We start from the raw sequence: 19,818 nt of genomic DNA on the forward strand, positions 1-19,818 counted from the left end.
GCTCACTAGTGATCAAAATAATTGACTAAAACACTTTCCAGGAGTTAGAAAAATAATATGATGGTGGTTACGCAATGACACAAATGTAAATAAACATGGATATTTCTTTATTTAATCTTTCACAACTATTACCACCTTGTAGTGGCATTTGGCAGCACTTCACACCGTGAATTTCCTGCAGTGGTGGGACTTAGGCGTACACCGCTGAAATGTCAGTGTGCACCTATCAAACCCCTGCCAACTGTGTGTGTATCAGAAAACCATCCCGGTGTCTCCCTGCACCTTCTTCACTGCAAGGCCGAATTAACTTGTGCATCCTGGATCAGACAGAGATCATTCTAGCATTATGTGAAACTAAAACTGTGTGTCCACATTCTTACCTGGTACCTGATTAGCAGGGTGACCCACCTGGTGACCCACCTGGTGACCCCTGTCACCTTCTTCAGTGCAGGGACAAATGGCTTTACCAACTGGATCAGATAGCATTATGTGAATCTGAAACTATGTGTCCACGTTCTTACCCGGTACCTGCTTAGCAGGGTGACCCACCCGGTGTTCCCCCGCACCTTCTTCACTTCACCACCTGGATCAGACGGGGGTCATTCTAGCATTATGTGACCTCAACTATTCACAACTATATTACCCATGTATCGCCGCAACCTCTCCGCTGTCCTTCTAATCAGTATTATAGGGCAGGGTCTTCAAAATGCTTTACAGCCCTTTAGAGATGGCATTTTGCTTCTTGACTCTAAGCTCATCAGCACCCATACAATGTTTGCGAAACAGATACTACCTACATTATCTGGTACATGGGAATATCCTACCTTGTGAACTATGTGTTTACAGTGAATACATCAACACTTTCCTGCACATGTTTCAGGATTGACCAGTAGATGTCAAAAAACCACCTCATGGTTCTGTGCTAGTTTCAAGTTCACAGAGCACGTCTGCGACCCACAATGGATGATTATTGAGATCTGCCTGATCATTCTACTTTTACTATGCAATCAGTACCCAGCCACCACCTGCTATGAGTAACTGTTTCATCACATACTTTTCTCTTATATTCAACAGTGGTACCACTGTTTATTGCAACCATTACCATCACGTTTCTATATCATGCATTACTCAGCCCTTTTGGGCTTTACAATTTCTTTAGAATTCAATCTAATAACTTCTGTATGCCGATGCGGTCTGTAAAGCAATTGCTGCACTCATCTCGATGTTAAACATAATATGTACTTAGCGTTTGTGCTTGACACTGTCTTTTGATTCCATCCACTTGATGTTCTTATGATGAGAGGATGTGTGTGTGTGCGTGTGTGTGAGTGTGTGTGTGTGTGCGTGCCTGGAAGAGTATGTGTGCCTGCTTGTGTATGTGTGCCATCTTCATCAAGATAGCTGTTGATGGCTCGAAAGTTGATGCCGCTGAGGTGGCAGCGCCGATGCAGAAGGAGTGAAGTGTGTATGTTCCCGGATTTAGCCCACATGGTGCAGGAGCCAGAGATGTGCATAAACGGGCATCTGGTCATAGGTTTTCCCTCCTCGATGATGAACATCGGTTTGTAGGCATTGTCCGTGGTATACATTGCAAATAGCAGGGCATGGAAGAGACTATTACTTGAGAATTACATAGGAGGTGTATGAGAGTGAGTAAACAAAACTCATCCATTTCCAAATCAGAGAGTGTGAGAATCATAAGGATAGAAGAATAATCAGTAGCAGTGTATTCGCCACGCCTTAGAAACCCATGCAACCGTGAGAAAAACCTAGAAACCTCCTCAGCGACTGAATCTACCTAGTGACTTAAAATGCCGTCTTTTTAGGGGACACAAGCTGTTCAAGTAGAAGACTTTATCATTGCTAAATTGGGTTTCCTTAATCCCTTGAGAGACTAATAAAGGACTCCAGAACAATTAATTTGCAGGATCATGCCCGCAACTGACAGACCCTGCCATCTGCAGCCTTGGGCACAAGGGATGTGACACCTTCAGTCTAGGATCTAACTGTAGCTGAAAGGGGGAAAGGCATTGACATGCCATCCTCCAGGTAGCTTGAGCAGAATAAATTTGCACTATCCTCTGAACCATTGCTGCATCGCAACTCGAGTGCACGTCAACATGCAGGACTAGCCCATGTTGGGCGACACCCTGCATCCAACATAACAGTGCAATGATAGCGAGTGCACTCCTCGTTAATGGAGCTAGCTCCGAAGTTACCACTAAACTGCGCCCAGTGTACAGTATCTAGAGGTTTAATCCATGGACACCGTATATGCGGTGAGAAGAGCTATGAAGGATGTTTGAAAAGAGAATGTTTTGCTTTATCAGCTTGCCTGATCAAATAGATTGGCATAGTCAAGTTTATTATGGCAGCTAATGAATTACAGAGATGATGAGTGGATATGGTTTAAATATCAGGTTATTTTAACGAGGATCTACTCTCATACCGTCATACCGTCATCACGTATTCTCTCACAGGGCAGAGAAGCGGGGGAAATGTTTTAGATTTAATTATATTTCATGACGGGGTGCTGCCTAAAATGCTGTGAGGGGGGTGATGATGTCTTTGGATTAACCTTAATTTAGAAATAATGTCTTCATGGACACTTCACAAGATGTCAGACATGGAATATATGTGCCAGCGTGTCCGCGAAATTGCATATTGTTTCTCAGTTGATTCCGTGCATTTCAGCTATATGGACATAAATATTGTTACGTAAAATATATAACGTGAACTCAGAGCGGTGCCAGAGTTGAATGTTCAAATGTTTTAAAAAAAATAGTTTTTATAGCAGCTCATGAATTGCAGATCACGCATTCTCTCGCAGAGAAACGGGGAAATATCCAGCATGTCTAACATGAATAAGCGCGAGTCGGCTTTAATAATGTAACAGAATGAGTGGGATTGAGACTGGATAGAAAAGTAGGGATAATTGAAGGGGGAGAGTGTGCTGGATAAATTGTCTCGCCTTTGTTTGTTAATCGGAAACGATCAAGAAAATATTTTTTTTTAAAAGGTGGCTCTAATCATCCGCCCTGCTCTCTCCATCCTCTCTGGCGAGAGAGTCAGAGTCAGATATTTTTGGTGACGAAACGGACACTATTGAGAGGCCATGTTGGTAAAAATGACAACCATTATTGACAACTCATTTGGCCACGCCTTTTTGATATATACCTGATGTTCTCAAAATGCAAATGAATACAAATGCGATTTACACAAATCATCAATATACGCTACAAGGTCCATCCGACTGCAGCCATGTATTTTCTCTGAAATATGTAGAGGGGAAAGGCGGCTGGATGACTGTCATTCATATTCCATTAACCAGCTCAATGTAACATGGATAGGTGACAGTGACACATTCAATAACATCCTGCACAACGTCCTGCATCCCCCTCCCGTTCTCTCACAAGAGAACAAGAAAAGGTTACCCTCAAGAAAAGATGACCCTACCCTATCAACAGGTGGGAGGGGACGGACTGGGTCAACAAAACGGCCCTGGACTTAGACAACAAAACGGCCCTGGACTTACAGGCAGGGGAGTGGACGCGAAGCCCGCAGATCATAATCTTGTTTTGTGCACACTTTTTTATTTATTTATCATAATGCCATTGCCTATTTTGGAGGTGCCGTCAATTTTCTATGAACGGAATTCGTTAAATGAAGAACTGTACTGTTCTAGGGGAGTGCGATTATTCAAATAGTTTTTTTCTCCAATGGCTAGATAAATTGTCACGCTTTTGTTTGTTAATGGGAAAAGATTTCGAATGCCAAATACGCTACAATCCGCCCACCTCCCCCCACTTCTATTGCATTGTATTTGAGCAGATTGCGCAGGCCTAATACAGTACGTGTTAATATTTAGTGTTTGTAATTACAAGTACATGAGGGCTAGAATAACAGTCATATACAGTTGTTCTAAATTAAGATTTATCCAAGGACAGTACGGGCAGTAAAACTGTGAAAATATAGTTACAAATTGCCAAAAAGCGAGGTGTTTACCTTACTCCATCTCGCATTACGTTGCTCTGTCTCACTACTGTATATGCATCACTTTGTGTGGTGGTGCGCGTTAACATACAGTAGGCTCTTGCTAGATTTTACCGGCATGTAAAGACATGATTGATTCATGAAAGCTGTCATGTTTAACAGTTGATGAGCAACGCTGGGTAGAGGGGGGGACAGACATTTTCTGATAACATGCTCTGGACAAATAGCCAAAATGCGATGACAAATATATGCAACCCTCTCATGATCAGAGCTGTTTATTTGTTTTATTCTCGTCATTGCACATAACATGTAAACAATTTTGACTGATTCATGAAAGTTTTCATTTCAATCATCTGAAATACTGTAGGTTCAGTGCCAGAGCTGAGAATTAATGTCACAAACTGCCCTCTTCGGTTTGTGAGCGCGCTGTGTCCATATACAGTAGCCTACTGCGGAAATGCGTAGAATCAACTGAGAAACATTATATCCAAATGAAAACAACAACTCATAAGCTACTCTTTGCATAATTAATCAGGCGGCAATGTTTGTAAACACACTGTAAACATATCCACCAAGCTCAATGATGCCTCATGGTGGTCGTTTTGACGAGGTGAATGACCTGGAAAAAAACTCTAATCAGCGGCATCACGTGGCCTTGCGACGTTGTCGCAGTGGTGGCTCGGCTCTTAACTTTGACCAACTGTAGCAAACCGAAGCCCATAGTTACACTATTGAAGCTAGAAACACCAGACACACGTACTTCTGACTCTAGAAAAGACCCCAACATTTTTGAAACACTGAACTGATACAGCACACCCACATGAGCTAAAGAACATAATGAAAGCCCTTATAGCTATTCGCTACGTACTTTCCAACCGGTACACACTGCTGTGCCTACCGTTACATGTAAACACGCAGAACTCAATCTGCAAGAAGGCAAGAGAAAACAAATATTTAACTTCCCTGTTCACCGGTGCGATCGCGATATTTACACAATAACATAACAACACATAAAAAAATACAACAGAGTTCAATGCAATAGATCATATAAAACCACAATATTAGGAGAAACAATCACATCTTTCATCAAGGACGTCCTCAATTAACACCCTAAATTGCCCAAGCGGCACCAGAACATCCAACTGAATCTTTTTCTGTATATTGTTCCAGAAGTTAGGTGCACCATAACTAAAAGCGGATTTACCTAATTTGGTGAAGACCCAGGGAACCTCAACAGTTAATCAATTCTGAGAACGGGTTAGGTCATTTATGTCCTTGAATTTTTACAATGAAATTAGGTAAGCCGGGAGTTTATGCAGTAAGGCTTTATATGCAAAAAGGGAGTAATGAAGAGATCTACAGGATTTTAAAGAGGTCCAAACAACCTTTTGATAAAGAATGCAATGATGAGTATTAAAACTATCACCTGTGATAAAGCGAAGGGCGCTATGGTAGATGGCAACCAAAGGTTTAAGAGTAGTGGCTGCTGCAGAAGCCCACCTTAAATGTTTGCTTTTTAACAAGCTCCTCTGTATGTTTTCTGAACATCAAGTCTCAAATGCCCAGGTATATATAAGTGGGGGCACCACCCAAAGTACATATGCATAAGTCAGATACATTTTTCTGTGATTTGGTAAATAACATATATTTTGTCTTTCCACCAACCTCAGCACAACAAATCCTCTCTGCAGGACAGTGAATGCAGCCTGTAGCTCAGAAGAGACTGGTCAGTCGTGGGGGGCTATAGCATATACACCAGTGTCATCGGCACCAGTGTCACCGGCACCTCCTCCGGATGAATTCCAAGGTCCTGGCGGCCCCTGGGTGACCTGTGAGGGAGGATGCATGCGCCTAGAGGAGCAGCCATGCGCGGCTCCCGCCCCAGGGCCACCCTGACCACCCGCTCTATGTCCCAGGACACAGGGGCGAGGATGAGCGCCTCCGGAATGATGGGGTCGGGGGTCTCCACCTCGCCTGACGGGAGTTCGCTTGGCCCCCCGGATATACTCCAGATTCTTGTGGTCCGTCCACACTTCAAACGGCTGGACGGCGCCCTCCAGCCAGTGCCTCCACTCCTCCAGCTTAACCACCAGCAGCTCAGGGTTGCCCACGTCATAGTTCCGCTCTGCTGGGGACAGCCGACGGAAGAAGAAGGCACAGGGATGGACCTTCCCGTCTGTAAGGCACCGCTGGGAGAGCACCGCCCCCACTGCAGTGTCGGAGGCATCCACCTCCACCACGAAGGGCCGGGCAGGATCCGGATGCCCAAGGACCGGGCGGAGGTGAAGCGCCGCTTGAGTGTGGCGAAGGCATTCTCTGCCTCGGGGGACCAAGCGAATTGAGGGCGGCTGGACTGGGTGAGGACGGTCAAGGGAGCGGCCAGGGCACTAAACCTCCGGATGAACCGCCTATAAAAATTGGCGAACCCCAGGAAACGTTGCAGCTGTTTCAAGGAGGAGGGTTGGGGCCAGTCCAACACTGCCTTGACTTTGGCAGGGTCCATGCACAACTCCCCCCTGGAAACGTTGAATCCCAGGAAGGAGACTGTCTCCTGGTGAAAAACGCACTTCTCCGCCATCAACTTTATGTCAAGGCGGAGAAGTGCGTTTTTAAGGATATCGTCCAGGTAGACAAAGACAGACAGGTCCAGGAGATCCCGAAGGACGTCGTTGACCAACGCCTGGAAGAGCGCCGGAGTGTTGGCCAATCCGAAGGGCATGACCCGGTACTCATGGTGGCCCCTCGGTGTGTTGAACGCCGTCTTCCACTCATCCCCCTCCCGGATCCTCACCAGGATGTATGCGTTACGTAGGTCCAGCTTGGTGAAGACCCGGGCCTGCTGCAGGGATTCAAAGGCCGATGTCATCAGGGGAGTGGGTAGTGATCTTTCACGGTGACGGCATTCAGGCACCGGTAATTGATGCAGGGCCGCCGTCCTCCGTCCTTCTTGGCCACGAAGAAGAACCCTGCACCCGCCGGGGACGTGGAAGGTCGGATATGTCCCGCGGCGAGCGCCTCCTCAATGTACTCCTTCATGGCCAATGTCTTTGGTCGGGACAGGGAGAACAAGCGACCCTTAGGAGGCATGGAACCTGGCAGGAGGTCGATAGCGCAGTCGTAGGACCTGTGGGGTGGCAGGCTCTTGGCCCGTGACTTACTAAAGACCTCCGCCAGGTCCCAATACTCCAGGGGAACACCGGTCAGATCGGGAACAGGGGAGGTAGGTGGCAGTGGGTGGGGAATGGGAGTAAGGGGACTGGATGGACAAGCATGGATGGTCGATCCTACCCCCAGAACAACCTGCCCGGTAGCCCAGTTAATCCGGGGGTTGCTGGAAGCCAGCCAGGGGTGACCCAGGACGAGGGGGCAGTCAGGAGTCTCAATGATGAAGAAATGAGCCTCCTCCCAAGGAGCCCCCTCGACCTGGAGGCGCACAGGGATAGTGCACTGGGTAATCAGGCCATCTCCCAGGGGCCGACTGTCCAGAGCCCGGACCGGAATGGGCTCCGCTAGCTGGATGAGTGGGACTCCCCATCCAGCCGCCAGGCTCGTGTCCATCAAGTTCCCCGCTGCTCCAGAGTCGACCAGGGCGAGGACCCTCTGTGGGTCGGAGCCCCACTGCACTGCAATCCGGAGAAAGGTCCGGGAATTTCCAGGAATGGAGGGTGGATCCCGTCCCGCCAGCACCCCCCCAGATACTAGTGGGACCCTCCGTTTTCCCGATTTCTCCGGGCAGGCAGCGCAGCGGTGACCCGACCGGTCGCAGTACAGGCAGCGCCCCTCGCTCAGGCGGCGCTGTCTCTCCGCCTTCGAGAAGTGCGCTGCCCCCAACTGCATGGGCTCCTCCTGAGGGTCCTCCACAGGGAGACGGGGAAAGGGTTCTGGGTAGGGAGGCACACGGGGAGGCGCGCCGCGTGTCAACCGCCGCTGCCTTGATTTCTCCCGGCGACGGTTGTCTACGCGTATAGAGGTCACTGAGGTAGTCCAATTGCTCAGGGAGCTCTCGGAAGGCGAGATCGTCCTTCATCACCTCCGAGAGACCCTGGGCATAGAGGACGACCAGCGCGCTCTCCACCCAACCTGCCTCCCTCGCCAGGGTCCTGAACTCCACGGTGTAGTCCGCCACGGAGCGCTCACCCTGCCGACAGGCCGTGAGACGACGGCCGGCCTCATGCCCCGACGCCGCCCGGGAGGTGTCGAAAATCTTGCGTATCTCCCGGGTGAACAGAGTGACGTCAGAGCATGCCGGCGTCTGACGCTCCCACTCGGCTGTAGCCCAAGAGAGAGCCCGGCCCGTCAACAGGGTGATGATGTATGCCACTCTGGAGCACTCCGTGGAAAAGGATGAGGGCTGCAGACTGAACACCAGGGAACATTGGGTGAGAAATTCTCTGCAGCCCTCCGGACGTCCGTCGTAGCGTTCAGGCGGTGGTAGGCACGGCTCCCGTACTGTGGTCTGGGGAGCTGGAGCAGGTGGTGTCGGGGTAGGTACAGCGGTGGTCTCCCGAGCCTCCGACATGGAGCGAACCATGATAGTTAAGCGTTGGAGGCTCTCGGCCACTTGCTGCATCCCCTGCTCATGCTGGGTCAGTATTTTTTGCTGGGTCGTGAATTCTTCCCGCAGCCTGAGTATCTCCGCTGGGTCCATGATGGTCAGAGATTCTGTTAGGGGGTGATAGTGCGGTGGACCCAAGTGCGGAGAGATACTCAGATGACAGCGTGAAGTATAATTCAAAGGGGGTTTTAATCATAAAACTGGGGAACGGCTTACAAACAAACACTGGGAAAAAAAGGGTAAACAAAGGTGGAGAAAACCAGCTCTTATTAACAAAAGTACACACTTAACAATAAGTGGAATAACTAGAACATGCGGGACAGACGGGCAGACAGGGTACTCACGGACAGACAGGGAGAATCTCTGACAAGGACATGGGGAAACACACAGGCTATAAATAACAAACGAGGGACAGAACACAGGTGAAACCAATACTGGTAGGTTAGGAGGGCACTGGCCCCGTACCACCAGAGGAGGGCGCCAGAGTCACCAGACAGCAACCTCAGGCGTGACACGTGATATAACAGGGATGGTAGCTGGGATAGTTTTAGATTGTGGAATAATGGGGAAACACTGACTTCAGGTCATGTTTTACTCTCAGGGTAGCAGATTGACAGGTGTGTGTGTGTGCTTGTATGCGTGTGCATGCGTGTCTCAGTAGCAAGGTTAATGTTATGAGAGTGTTAAGGTTAGCTGTAATTTGATTTTAAGTCACAGTGAGAGTGCTTGTGTGCAATTAACTACATTACTGCATCCAAAAAGTGGATGCAATCTGTCTCTCCCGCACACTCTATTTCTCTCTTTGTCTTCCACTCTTTCCTACTCAGTTGTACCTTTCTCTTAGCTCTCTCATACTTTCTTTCTCCTTCCTCTCTTTCCTCCCCCTCTCCGCTACCCAGTGATGTGTTAGAGAGGTCAACTTTCCATTAAGAGAAGGGACAGTATTACAGGTGGTGACAGCTGCAGTTATCACCTACAATAGGTACTTTTGAGAATGTGAGAAAGAGAGCAAGTTCTCATCTCTCTGTTTTCTGCTCTCTTCACTCCATATCCCTCTCTTCCCTTGTCACCCTTCATCCATCCATCCGTCGAACAGTTTATCCTCCCTGCTCTATTTGCCATAATGGCCTTTAAAGCATGGACAATAACTAGACTAAACATGAGCCATTTTAAGTGTTTTCAGTTGTGGCACACACACACACACACACACACACACACACACAGCCACAGTGGGACATTCATACAAATTCACTCACAGCCCCATCGCAATAAAGCATGCCATAAAAGGAAATTGAATCTTGGAAGAATTCAGTTTGATGATTTATGTTCTCCAGTCTGGTAGTATGTGGATATAGTCTGCAGTCTGCACACACACACACACACACACGCACGCACACACACACACACGCACGCACACACACACACACACACACACACACACACACACACACACACACACAGACTTTGAGACTTGAAATGGAATATCTGAGGTCAAGTGGGAGAACTAGCACATCTATATTAACTCAAGTAAAAGGGGAAGAGAGTGGAACTGAAAAGATTCTGGGGCTCCCTTATTTCACACTGCACTCAACTACTGTAACAAACAGGAATCAAACACTCAGGACAAGCAAACAGATGGAGTGTTCAGAGACAGCAACATGGCGACTAGATCTGAAGTCAGCCAAACTCCCAGCGCAACATCATATTTGAATCTAGATTGTTTATTGGTTGTTAACGCTATGTTGCCTGAGTTTGAGGATGTGATGATGAGGGTGACTAATCCTTGAACTCTGACCTGTGGTTGCCCAGGTGGCTGAGCAGCTGATGACCATCGCGTATGAGAGTGGAGTCAACCTGTTCGACACAGCGGAAGTCTATGCAGCTGGAAAGTGAGTCCAACTAATCCTTTTCACTTCCGCTTTTAAACGTATGGTCACCAGCCTGGGTGGTCCTGGAGGAGCACGGTGGGTTTGCTCCAGCCCAGCTGTTACCCACCTGATACAGATAGTCAGAATTCTAGATGGCGCTGACGAGTATGGTTTCTGTTCAACAAGCTCATCCTCAACTTTGTATTTTGCTTAGTGTTTCAGTGTTAATTTTCTTTTCTTTTGTACATACTCATTTTTCAAGCATTTGTTATGACCGCCAAGCGCTTTTGGACATAACAGCAACTCTCAACTCTGTTGTGTTCTCCTGGCCAATGTCGTCGCCCCCCCCCCCCCGCTGATTCCGCTGACTTGGTCTTCCGGGTCACCTCAGACAACGACATTGATGCATTCACAGACTCTTTTCCCAAGCTGAAACTGTGGGTAAACGGTGACATCCGTGCAAAAAGCATGGACCACCTCATTTAACTCTGGGACATGGAAGAGTGTAAGAAAACCAGATACAATCTCCGGAAATCCATCAGAGATGCAAAAAGGCAGTACAGGGACAAAGTGGAATCGCATTACCGTGGCTCGGTCGCCCAACGCATGTGAAGTGGTCTCCAATCTATTACAGACTATAAGGGAAAATCCAGCTGTGTTATGCACACCAATGCCTCTCTTCCGGACAAGCTCAACACCCTCAACACCAAGCCTGCTACGAGGGCTCCTGCAGCTCATGATAATTAAGACTTTTAAGAGGGTGAATACTCACAAAGCAGCCAGCCCAGACGGCATTCCAGGCTGTATCCTCAGAGCTTCTGCTGACAAGCTGGCAGCTTTCTTTATGGACATATTCACCTTTCTCTGTCCCAGTCTGTAGTCCCCACCTGTTTTAAGGTGACCTCCATTGTTCCTGTGCCCAAATAAGGTAACCTGCCTAAATGACTATATCGCCCTGTAGCATCTGTCAAGGCCCACATCAACTCCACATTACCTGACACACTGGATCCGCTCCAATTTGCATACCGACCAAACAGATCCACAGATGACATAATTGCCATCCCACTGCACACTGCTTTTTCTCACTTGAACAACAGTAAGTATTCACCGCCTGGAGTTTTTCCATATTTTGACTTTAAAATAGATTACATTATGAGTATATGTCATAACACATGGACTTGAGTGTATCATTGCTTTTATACAATGGGTTACTAGCTTTAAAAAGCAAGATTAATTAAGTGCAATTTAAGGCGTTCTTTAGTTATTAAATATACTTATTGAAAGTGTACTTGGAACTATTTCCTCTCATTTGTATTTAAGTGTACTGACAAAAGTATACTTTATATAAATGTCCTATTAATTTTAATGAAGTCTACTTTCATTTAATTTCCTCCCATATGTATTTCAGTACATTTCCAAAAAGTACATAGGAATTTAATGTTCTGTTATTTTCAATCCAATATACCACTTGAAAGTATTTTTTTTATTTAACATTTATTTAACCAGACAGTTGACAGAACATCTGATGGTGGTTTAAGCAGTTTTTTTCAGCAGGGTTGGAATGTCATCTGAAAATCTACAATGCAAATGGTGACAACAATGCAATTAATTTAATACATTTATTTCACTTCATACGTATGTCACGTTCAACTTTACATATATCTTGGTTGTCTTGGTTGGCCATGAGTACTTTACTGCCTTATTAGTACTTTACTGTGCCTTATTGCCTATTGTGTTTGTTATTATTCTCTTTTATTCCTATCCTTTTATTTACACTACACTGTTGAGAGGTTTCAAGAATTTCATTGTACTGTTTACATCTGTATCCTGTGCATATGATAAATAAACTTTGATTTGATCAACTTGTTTTAGACTTTAATCCAGACCATGATGTGTTAAATCAAGTTGGGCTGCATTGCCTTTCAGTGTTAGCGGGTGATTGTGCGGTGGACCCAAATGCGGAGAGATACTCAGACGACAGCGTAAAGTATATTTCAAAGGGGGTTTTAATCATAAAACTGGGGAACGGCATACAAACAAAGACTGGGACAAAAGGGTAAAACAAGGGTGGAGAAAACCAGCTCCATAAACAAAAGTACACACTTAATAAGTGGAATAACTTGAACAACGGGGTAGGCGGAACCGACGGGCAGACAGGGTACTTACAGACAGACAGGGAGAATCTCTGACAAAGACATGGGGAACACACAGGCTAGATATAGCGAACAGGGGACAGAACACACAGGTGAAACAATTCAGGGTAGATTGGGAGGCCACTGGCCCCGTATCGCCAGAGGAGGGCGCCAGAGTCACCAGACAGCAACCTCAGGCGTGACATTTCAGGGGGTGATGAAGATTAAGAAGTGTAGAGAAGTGTTTCCGTGTCTCCACTGTGTTTGCCATTTAATGTAGATATTGTTAGACTCTTGCTCAAAACAATGAACAAAGCCCCTTAGTGTGAAGCTTATACAAGGCTTATGAACTGACTCTGTGAGGAAGTGTCACAGGTGTTCTCATCAATTTGATCTTGCATACCACAAGGACTTGAGATGTTGTCTTGCTTTGTCTTCCAGGGCTGAGATCATCCTGGGAAACATCATCAAGAAGAAGTGTTGGAGGTACTTTTCACTTTTACAGTACCTGTGTATGTGTGTGTGTGTGTGTGTGTGTGTGTGTGTGTGTGTGTGTGTGTGTGTGTGTGTGTCTGTATGTGTGTGTCAGTGTGCGTGCGTGTGTGCGTGCGTGCGTGCATGCGTGCGTGTGATATGTAAGTGTGTGCATGGTCGTGCATTTCTGTGTGTTTGTTTGTGTATGTGTGATATGTTTGATCCGCAGCACGTGTAGGGCATCTTTAGGACCTGAAATTGAGATTGGGGTAGTGGGCAGGGGAGTTAGGATGGTTATGTGTGTGTGTGTGTGTGTGTCTGTGTGTGTCTGTGTGTGTGTGTGTGTGTGTGTGTGTGTGTGTGTGTGTCTGTGTGTGTGTGTGTGTCTGTGTGTGTGTGTGTGTGTGTGTGTATGCCTGCTTGTCTAGAGTAAGTACATGCATGTGTATGGTTCTCCAGGTTTGTCCCTGTCTCTCTGATTTTTCCAACTTAGTTATAATGTCACAAAAATGTTACAATGTTTTGTCACTGAAGTGTGTTTACCCTCTATTGCTTAATTGTTACATTAATATGTAAGTTAAGCATTGAAAGCTGAAGCTAAATACTGCCATGTACTAAGTACAAAGTACTAAGTACTAGTCATGCCTGGCAGTACACGGTGCATTGTGTGCATGCGTGCGTGTGTGCGTGCATGCGTGTGTAACAACTGGATGGTATAATTACAGACAGACAATGGCTACAGATTGTACTGTGATAATTTCACTCTTATCTCTCGCTCTCAGGCGATCCAGTTTGGTCATCACTACAAAGCTCTATTGGGGAGGAAAGTAAGTGTGTAATCATGACTTTTCATAGACAGCTTCACCCTTAAGACATTTTTCATCTCATACATATTCATCCTGTCATCTTTCTAATTTTTGAGGGGGAATGCAGTTATACACACACTTACATTAAACATAGCCAGGTAGAGACAGACACTGACTCTTGTATCACACATCCAGTGAACAAACACATATTCTTGCACTCATTCTTGCATACATACACATATTCACACAACCATTGCCTAAGAACTAATACATCAAAACACATACCTGCATAATCACATATCAAAAAATGCATACAAACAAACTCACACACAAACAGCTTGGAGAATATTGACTTGCAGCAATATTAGAGTAATGGGTTTACTTTATTTTTTGTTTGTCCCAACAGAGCAGAGACGGAGAGAGGACTCTCTAGGAAGCACATCATTGAAGGTAAGGCCATGCACAAACACGCATGCACACACGCACACATACACACACACACACACACACACACACACACACACACACACACACACACACACACACACACGCACTCAATTAAAGGATAAATCAATGCAGAGAAGAAGAGCCTCATATTAGCCCAGTGGGACCCAGTCAGAGTCATAACAGAGAAGAGGGGGTCATAACACACACAGATACAATACAATACAACCACTGAGCTGTGATGAATGTCCCTGCAAGGATAATATATCTTAACAACTTCTTGCCCAGCGGTGACCTGTTCTGCTCCCTAGTTATGAAGTCGATAGTTTGCTCGCCTTTCTCTCAGGTCTGAAGGGCTCTCTTCAGAGGATGCAGCTGGAATATGTGGACGTGGTCTTTGCCAACCGCCCTGACTCCAACACGCCCATGGAGGGTGAGTCAGCCTATCTGCATTTAGCATGGGGGACGGAGTGACCAATCGAACATATCTGGAATGTAAATGGGTTGCCTAGAATCAAAGATATGACTTTAACCTGCCTCATGGGTTGGAGATGACAATGTCAGGTGGTTGGGGGGATGGGAGGGAGGGTTATGTTATGCTTGGTTGTTTTAAATAATGAAGAAGAAATATCAGTGGAGACGGCATACTTCTGCTTGACATGTTTGACAACCAAGGCCATGAATGATGGATACTGAAGGAGATTGGTGTTAGTGACAGAAGTCAGGATCAGGATGTGCTGTCACCTTAGTCCTCCACAATTGAACACTATCTCTCACTTATAACGACATAGCACTTACACACATATTTATGCTCACATAGCAAAAAAGAGAAGGGGAGAGAGAGAGAGAGAGAGAGAGAGAGAGAGAGAGAGAGAGAGAGATGAAAACAGATCAGCAGTCTCTCTTTGTGTGATGAGAGTTTAAATATGAATCCTCCAGGTCTTGAAGCCTGACAGAGTTTGTTTTTCATGATGTTGTTTTTGCCAAGTGCATTCTGACCTGAGGCTCACTCTGTGAAACACATCTGACAAGGAACACAATCTCACAATCTTCCCTCTTGATTTTTATCTTTTTTCTCTCCCACGCCCGTCTCCCTGCCATTTCTCTCTTTCTCTCCATAAACCCATACACCCTCCACTATGTCTTTATCTCTTCCCTTCCTACTTCATCTACATTTTCCTGTCCAACTCCTTCCCGCTACTCCCTCACTGTGTCATTCCTCCCTCCTCCCACCTGTTTTGTTTTCTTTGTAGCACCATGGTGTGATAGAACATTCTGCTGGGGCTCTTAGTTCTGTTCCTCACTCCCTACTTCCTGTCAGTGGAGCACAGAGAAAAAGAGAGAGAGAAGGGGGGCGGGGTAGGAGACAGAAAGAGAAAGAAAGAGAGAGAGAGAGTTATTTAGTTGTCTGTATGTTCTGTTCCCTGTTAGGCAGGCTGGTATTTACCATGGTCTTTGTGTCTCACAGGAACCTTGAGATGTTTGTTAATTACTGCTTACGAGATGTTATACACTATGGCTCTGTGTAGAGCAAAGACAAAGGGAGAACTATGCTTTGTCTTTGCTGACTTATTCCTGCAATAGAACATTTAAAAAATCATGTAGTGTGTAAAACCAGCCTTGTGTCCTGATAGGTATCATCTCCAGTGGGCTGAGCAGGGGTGAGCTAATTGCTTCAGTAACAATGCAGTTCTATGAAGCCAATCTGAGTGTTGTAGATTGTTAGCCTGTACTGATCATTGGGGAGTCATTAGTGATCTCTGAAGTGCTATTAGCAGGTGAGAGAAATGCTCTGAGGATGAGGGGTCTTCAGTGCTTCAGAAAGCTTCAGGTAGCCTACAGGGAGAAAGGTTGTTTAGGATTTGCTACGTGGGACTGTGGAATGAGACACAGATCAGTTGTTCTGTGAGTCTGTTGTGATTTGAGATGTGTTTCTGTTTATTTCTCTTTCACTGTCCATGTATTCTCTCTAAAGCTCTACACAACATCCATCACACCCACATATTACTTTGTCTTACTTTTCATTTTATTAATTTGTTTCTCTAATTTTTCTGTTTAGCCTTCTGTTTCAACATGTGTCTCTATTCTGTTACTCCTGTTTCCTTCTCCCAGTCACATGGACTACACTTGGAATGGCTGGGGTTGACTGATGAACTAATTGCTGAATAATTTGATTGATGAACTGAGCCTTGTGTCCTCAGAGATTGTGAGAGCTATGACGTATGTGATCAACCAGGGGATGTCAATGTACTGGGGAACCTCACGATGGACCGCCATGGAGATCATGGTGAGTGGGAGACCAGGATAGCCAGCTTACTGTTACAACCCTCAAAACACCTTTATTCAACTCTCCTAAAACTCACAAACAACAATACAGTAATTAAATACTATAAACAAACACAGCGTTGATTTAACTCTTAAGCACAACCATCAAACAATCCTTATAAATCCTTAGGCAAGAGTAGAGAGTGAGGGAGAGAGAGAGAGACAGAGAGAGAGAGAGCAGAATTATGGGTGATTTAGGCTTGCTAAAGTGTCTCTACTTTTTCATTGTCAACATCTCCTCCTTTTCTTTCTGTTTAGATTCTCTCCCTGTAATGGTGCACCCCCTCCCTCCTCACCACATTGATGTGTATGTTATGTGTGTGATCAGGGTGCATTTGAGGAGTTGGTTTTGTAGCACATCAGCTCAGATGAAAGCACTGTAATTTAGATAACACCAATAATGTAGGGGTATAAATAGGTTATCGCTGAGTGCATGACAGGGGGAACAGTTCTCACACACACACACACACACACACACACACACATACGTCTCGGGGTGCATAGCAGGAGAACAGAACGGAAGAGAGACACTGAAACAAGCTATGTAATCTTTACCTAGAATGATCGCAGCAGTGTATCCTTCCCCCTCCCACATTCACTCACTATTCTTTCACTGACGTATTTCACAGCAGGACGCCTGCAGGCAATACGAGACTGCTTATGCTAATGTTTAAAAGAGAAACGAAAGCTGTGCATGTATTCCTTATGGCACTTCTTTTGTGGAAAGAAGTATGTAAATATAGATAGGCAAAGTACATGTGGTAATAGATCGGAGGTAGGAGAGTCGTGGTATGGAATATTGATTTTTGATTACACACATTTTGATTATTCCCTTCCCTCCCATTCCCCCTCTCTCTGTGTCTCTCCACCTTTTCCTATCTCCCCCCCTCTCTTCCTCTCTCCTTCTACCACATTGTACCCCCATCCCCCTGTCTCTATGTAGGAGGCATACTCTGTGGCCAGGCAGTTCAACCTGATTCCACCAGTGTGTGAGCAGGCTGAATATCATCTCTTTCAGAGAGAGAAGGTGGAAGTGCAGCTGCCAGAACTCTACCACAAAATAGGCAGGTGACCCCCCCTCCCTCCCTCATGTCTGCTGTGTTTAAATCTAGGGATTTCATTGTCCACTGATTGACAATGTCATCAATTTTATACTAACATCACTCCCTCTCTCTCTCTCTCCCTCTCTCTCTCTCGTTATATTATCTCTCATCTAACTTGACTATTAACTCTCCCTCCTGGTCTCCATGGTGACAGGCGTGGGGGCAATGACATGGTCTCCACTGGCATGTGGCATCATCACTGGGAAATACGAGAACGGCATCCCAGAATCTTCCAGGGCCTCCATGAAGGTATAGCACCTCAAGTGGACGAGCCACACCATGGGTCGTCACAGTGTCAACGACCTATCCTGGAGTAACACTCCTCCCCTTGGTCCTCTCTCTAACTCTCTCTAACTCTCTCTCTCTCTCTCTCTCTCTCTCTCTCTCTAACTCTCTCTAACTCTCTCTCTCTCTCTCTCTCTCTCTCTCTCTCTCTCTCTCTCTCTCTCTCTCTCTCTCTACCCCCCTTTCTGCAGTCATACCAGTGGCTAAAGGAGAAGATAGTGAGTGAGGATGGGAGGAAGCAGCAGGCTAAGCTAAAGGAGCTGATGCACATCGCTGAGAAGCTGGGCTGCACTCTTCCTCAACTGGCCGTGGGTAAGACACACACACTCACAAACATAGGCAGACACACACATACACACACAAAAACACAACTGGCTAAGGATGAGAAAGGATTGCAATAAGCGGGCATTGTTTTTACTTGTTTTCTATGGGATGGGATTGCAGCAAGCTTCACTATTTTTTTTAAATGAGCACCAAAGTTAAACATTGTTTTAAAAAAAGGGTGCTTCTTACAAGGCTTTTTTGCAGTCAGGGAAAGAGAATGAGAGGAGGATCCTACTGTTCCGGTGGTGATGGTAGTGCACCACCAAGTGGACACTAATTGCAATTACAACTGTTGTTGGTTAAGTTTCATTACAATGAGAGTTTCATTACAATGAAACTTAAGGCCTGGTCTAAAGTCTTGGGGGTGGGACCATTGTATCTGTGGTCCAATCCTCTCTCTCATGCCCTAGCCTGGTGTTTGAGGAATGAGGGGGTGAGCTCAGTCCTGCTGGGAACCTCCAGCCCAGAGCAGCTCACAGAGAACCTGGGTGCCATACAGGTGAGCACACACGCACACACGCACACGCACACACGCACACACACACACACACACACACACACACACACACACACACACACACACACACACACACACACACACACAGCCATACACTCATGCTCATACTCTATCTGTTATTTCCACAGGTCCTACCAAAAATGACGTCTCACGTGGTGTCAGACATTGATCACATACTGGGGAACAGACCTTATAGCAAGAAGGACTACCGCTCATAGACATCAAGAGGACTCAGAGTGAAGGAAAATGCTACTGGATCTAACCTGGATCCAGATCCACTAATCTCCTCGGCTCTCAGCCTCCTTGGGCTCCCAGCTCCAGTCCTATTCAGCTCAGCCCCACCTTTACCCACACCAGCTAAGCTCAGTCAAGCTCCATCCTGCCCAGCTTAACAGCCCAGTTTAGCTTTACCTCCTGATAGACTGTCAGATTTCTGAGCTTAGTAACTGCAGATCCCCTTCTCTGATGTGCCTCGACCCTCTCTCTCTAAAAGCACATTATATACATAAGAACACCAGGAGGATATGACACACCATGAGAGTAAGCTTCTAAGACTGCACTTCTTTAACTAAATCCTCTCCAGCCAATCAACTGTAAGTGACCCCTGCTTAACCTTGTGAAGCAGACAATGCAGAGAGTTTCAGTGGGATGGAGTCTGTGGGTCAGTGTGTGAGTGAAGCATGTCGCTCCCTTCTGGTCATATGTAGGAACTTCAGCCTTTTTTCAATAGATTCTAGGAAAGAAACACCTACATGGATAGGCTATTTTACTTTATTTGTATCCAGTATGGAGGCACCTGCCTTTCCTTTTTCCTGTGACTTGAACCTGCATCATCGATTGGTGATGTGAATCTGGAATAGTACGATCAGATCTGTTACATACCCTCAGACCAAGGTTACCTGCTAGTATTGCTTTTATTCATTTATTCTATAATGGTAGTGATAAGTTATTTTGTCTTTTGGGGGATTTTTTGTTTTTCAGGGGTGTATAGG

At 46.0% G+C, this 19,818-nt stretch overlaps 1 protein-coding gene across 4 annotated transcripts in view; it reads left to right on the forward strand.

Moving 5' to 3' along the window:
* The window catches only part of kcnab1a (potassium voltage-gated channel subfamily A regulatory beta subunit 1a), a gene marked incomplete at its 5' end in the record, with an annotated part of 108,142 nt that extends 88,987 nt beyond the window's left edge, over positions 1-19,155 (forward strand). For 3 of the 4 annotated variants that reach the window (XM_083695671.1, XM_083695672.1, XM_083695673.1), the window contains 11 exons: positions 10,358-10,437; positions 12,990-13,034; positions 13,805-13,849; positions 14,235-14,278; positions 14,619-14,705; positions 16,474-16,559; positions 17,541-17,661; positions 17,855-17,949; positions 18,177-18,297; positions 18,720-18,808; positions 18,955-19,155. In XM_083695671.1, the coding sequence (XP_083551797.1) occupies positions 10,358-10,437; positions 12,990-13,034; positions 13,805-13,849; positions 14,235-14,278; positions 14,619-14,705; positions 16,474-16,559; positions 17,541-17,661; positions 17,855-17,949; positions 18,177-18,297; positions 18,720-18,808; positions 18,955-19,044 (903 nt within the window). In that variant the 3' untranslated portion in view covers positions 19,045-19,155. The remainder of the gene's footprint in view (positions 1-10,357; positions 10,438-12,989; positions 13,035-13,804; positions 13,850-14,234; positions 14,279-14,618; positions 14,706-16,473; positions 16,560-17,540; positions 17,662-17,854; positions 17,950-18,176; positions 18,298-18,719; positions 18,809-18,954) is intronic. The other variant, XM_083695674.1, reaches the window with a different exon arrangement.
* Between the last annotated feature and the right edge of the window lie 663 nt (positions 19,156-19,818).

The sequence above is a fragment of the Argentina silus genome (genome assembly GCF_951799395.1).
Source record: "Argentina silus genome assembly, chromosome: X".
In the NCBI taxonomy this organism is placed as follows: Eukaryota; Metazoa; Chordata; class Actinopteri; order Argentiniformes; family Argentinidae; genus Argentina; species Argentina silus.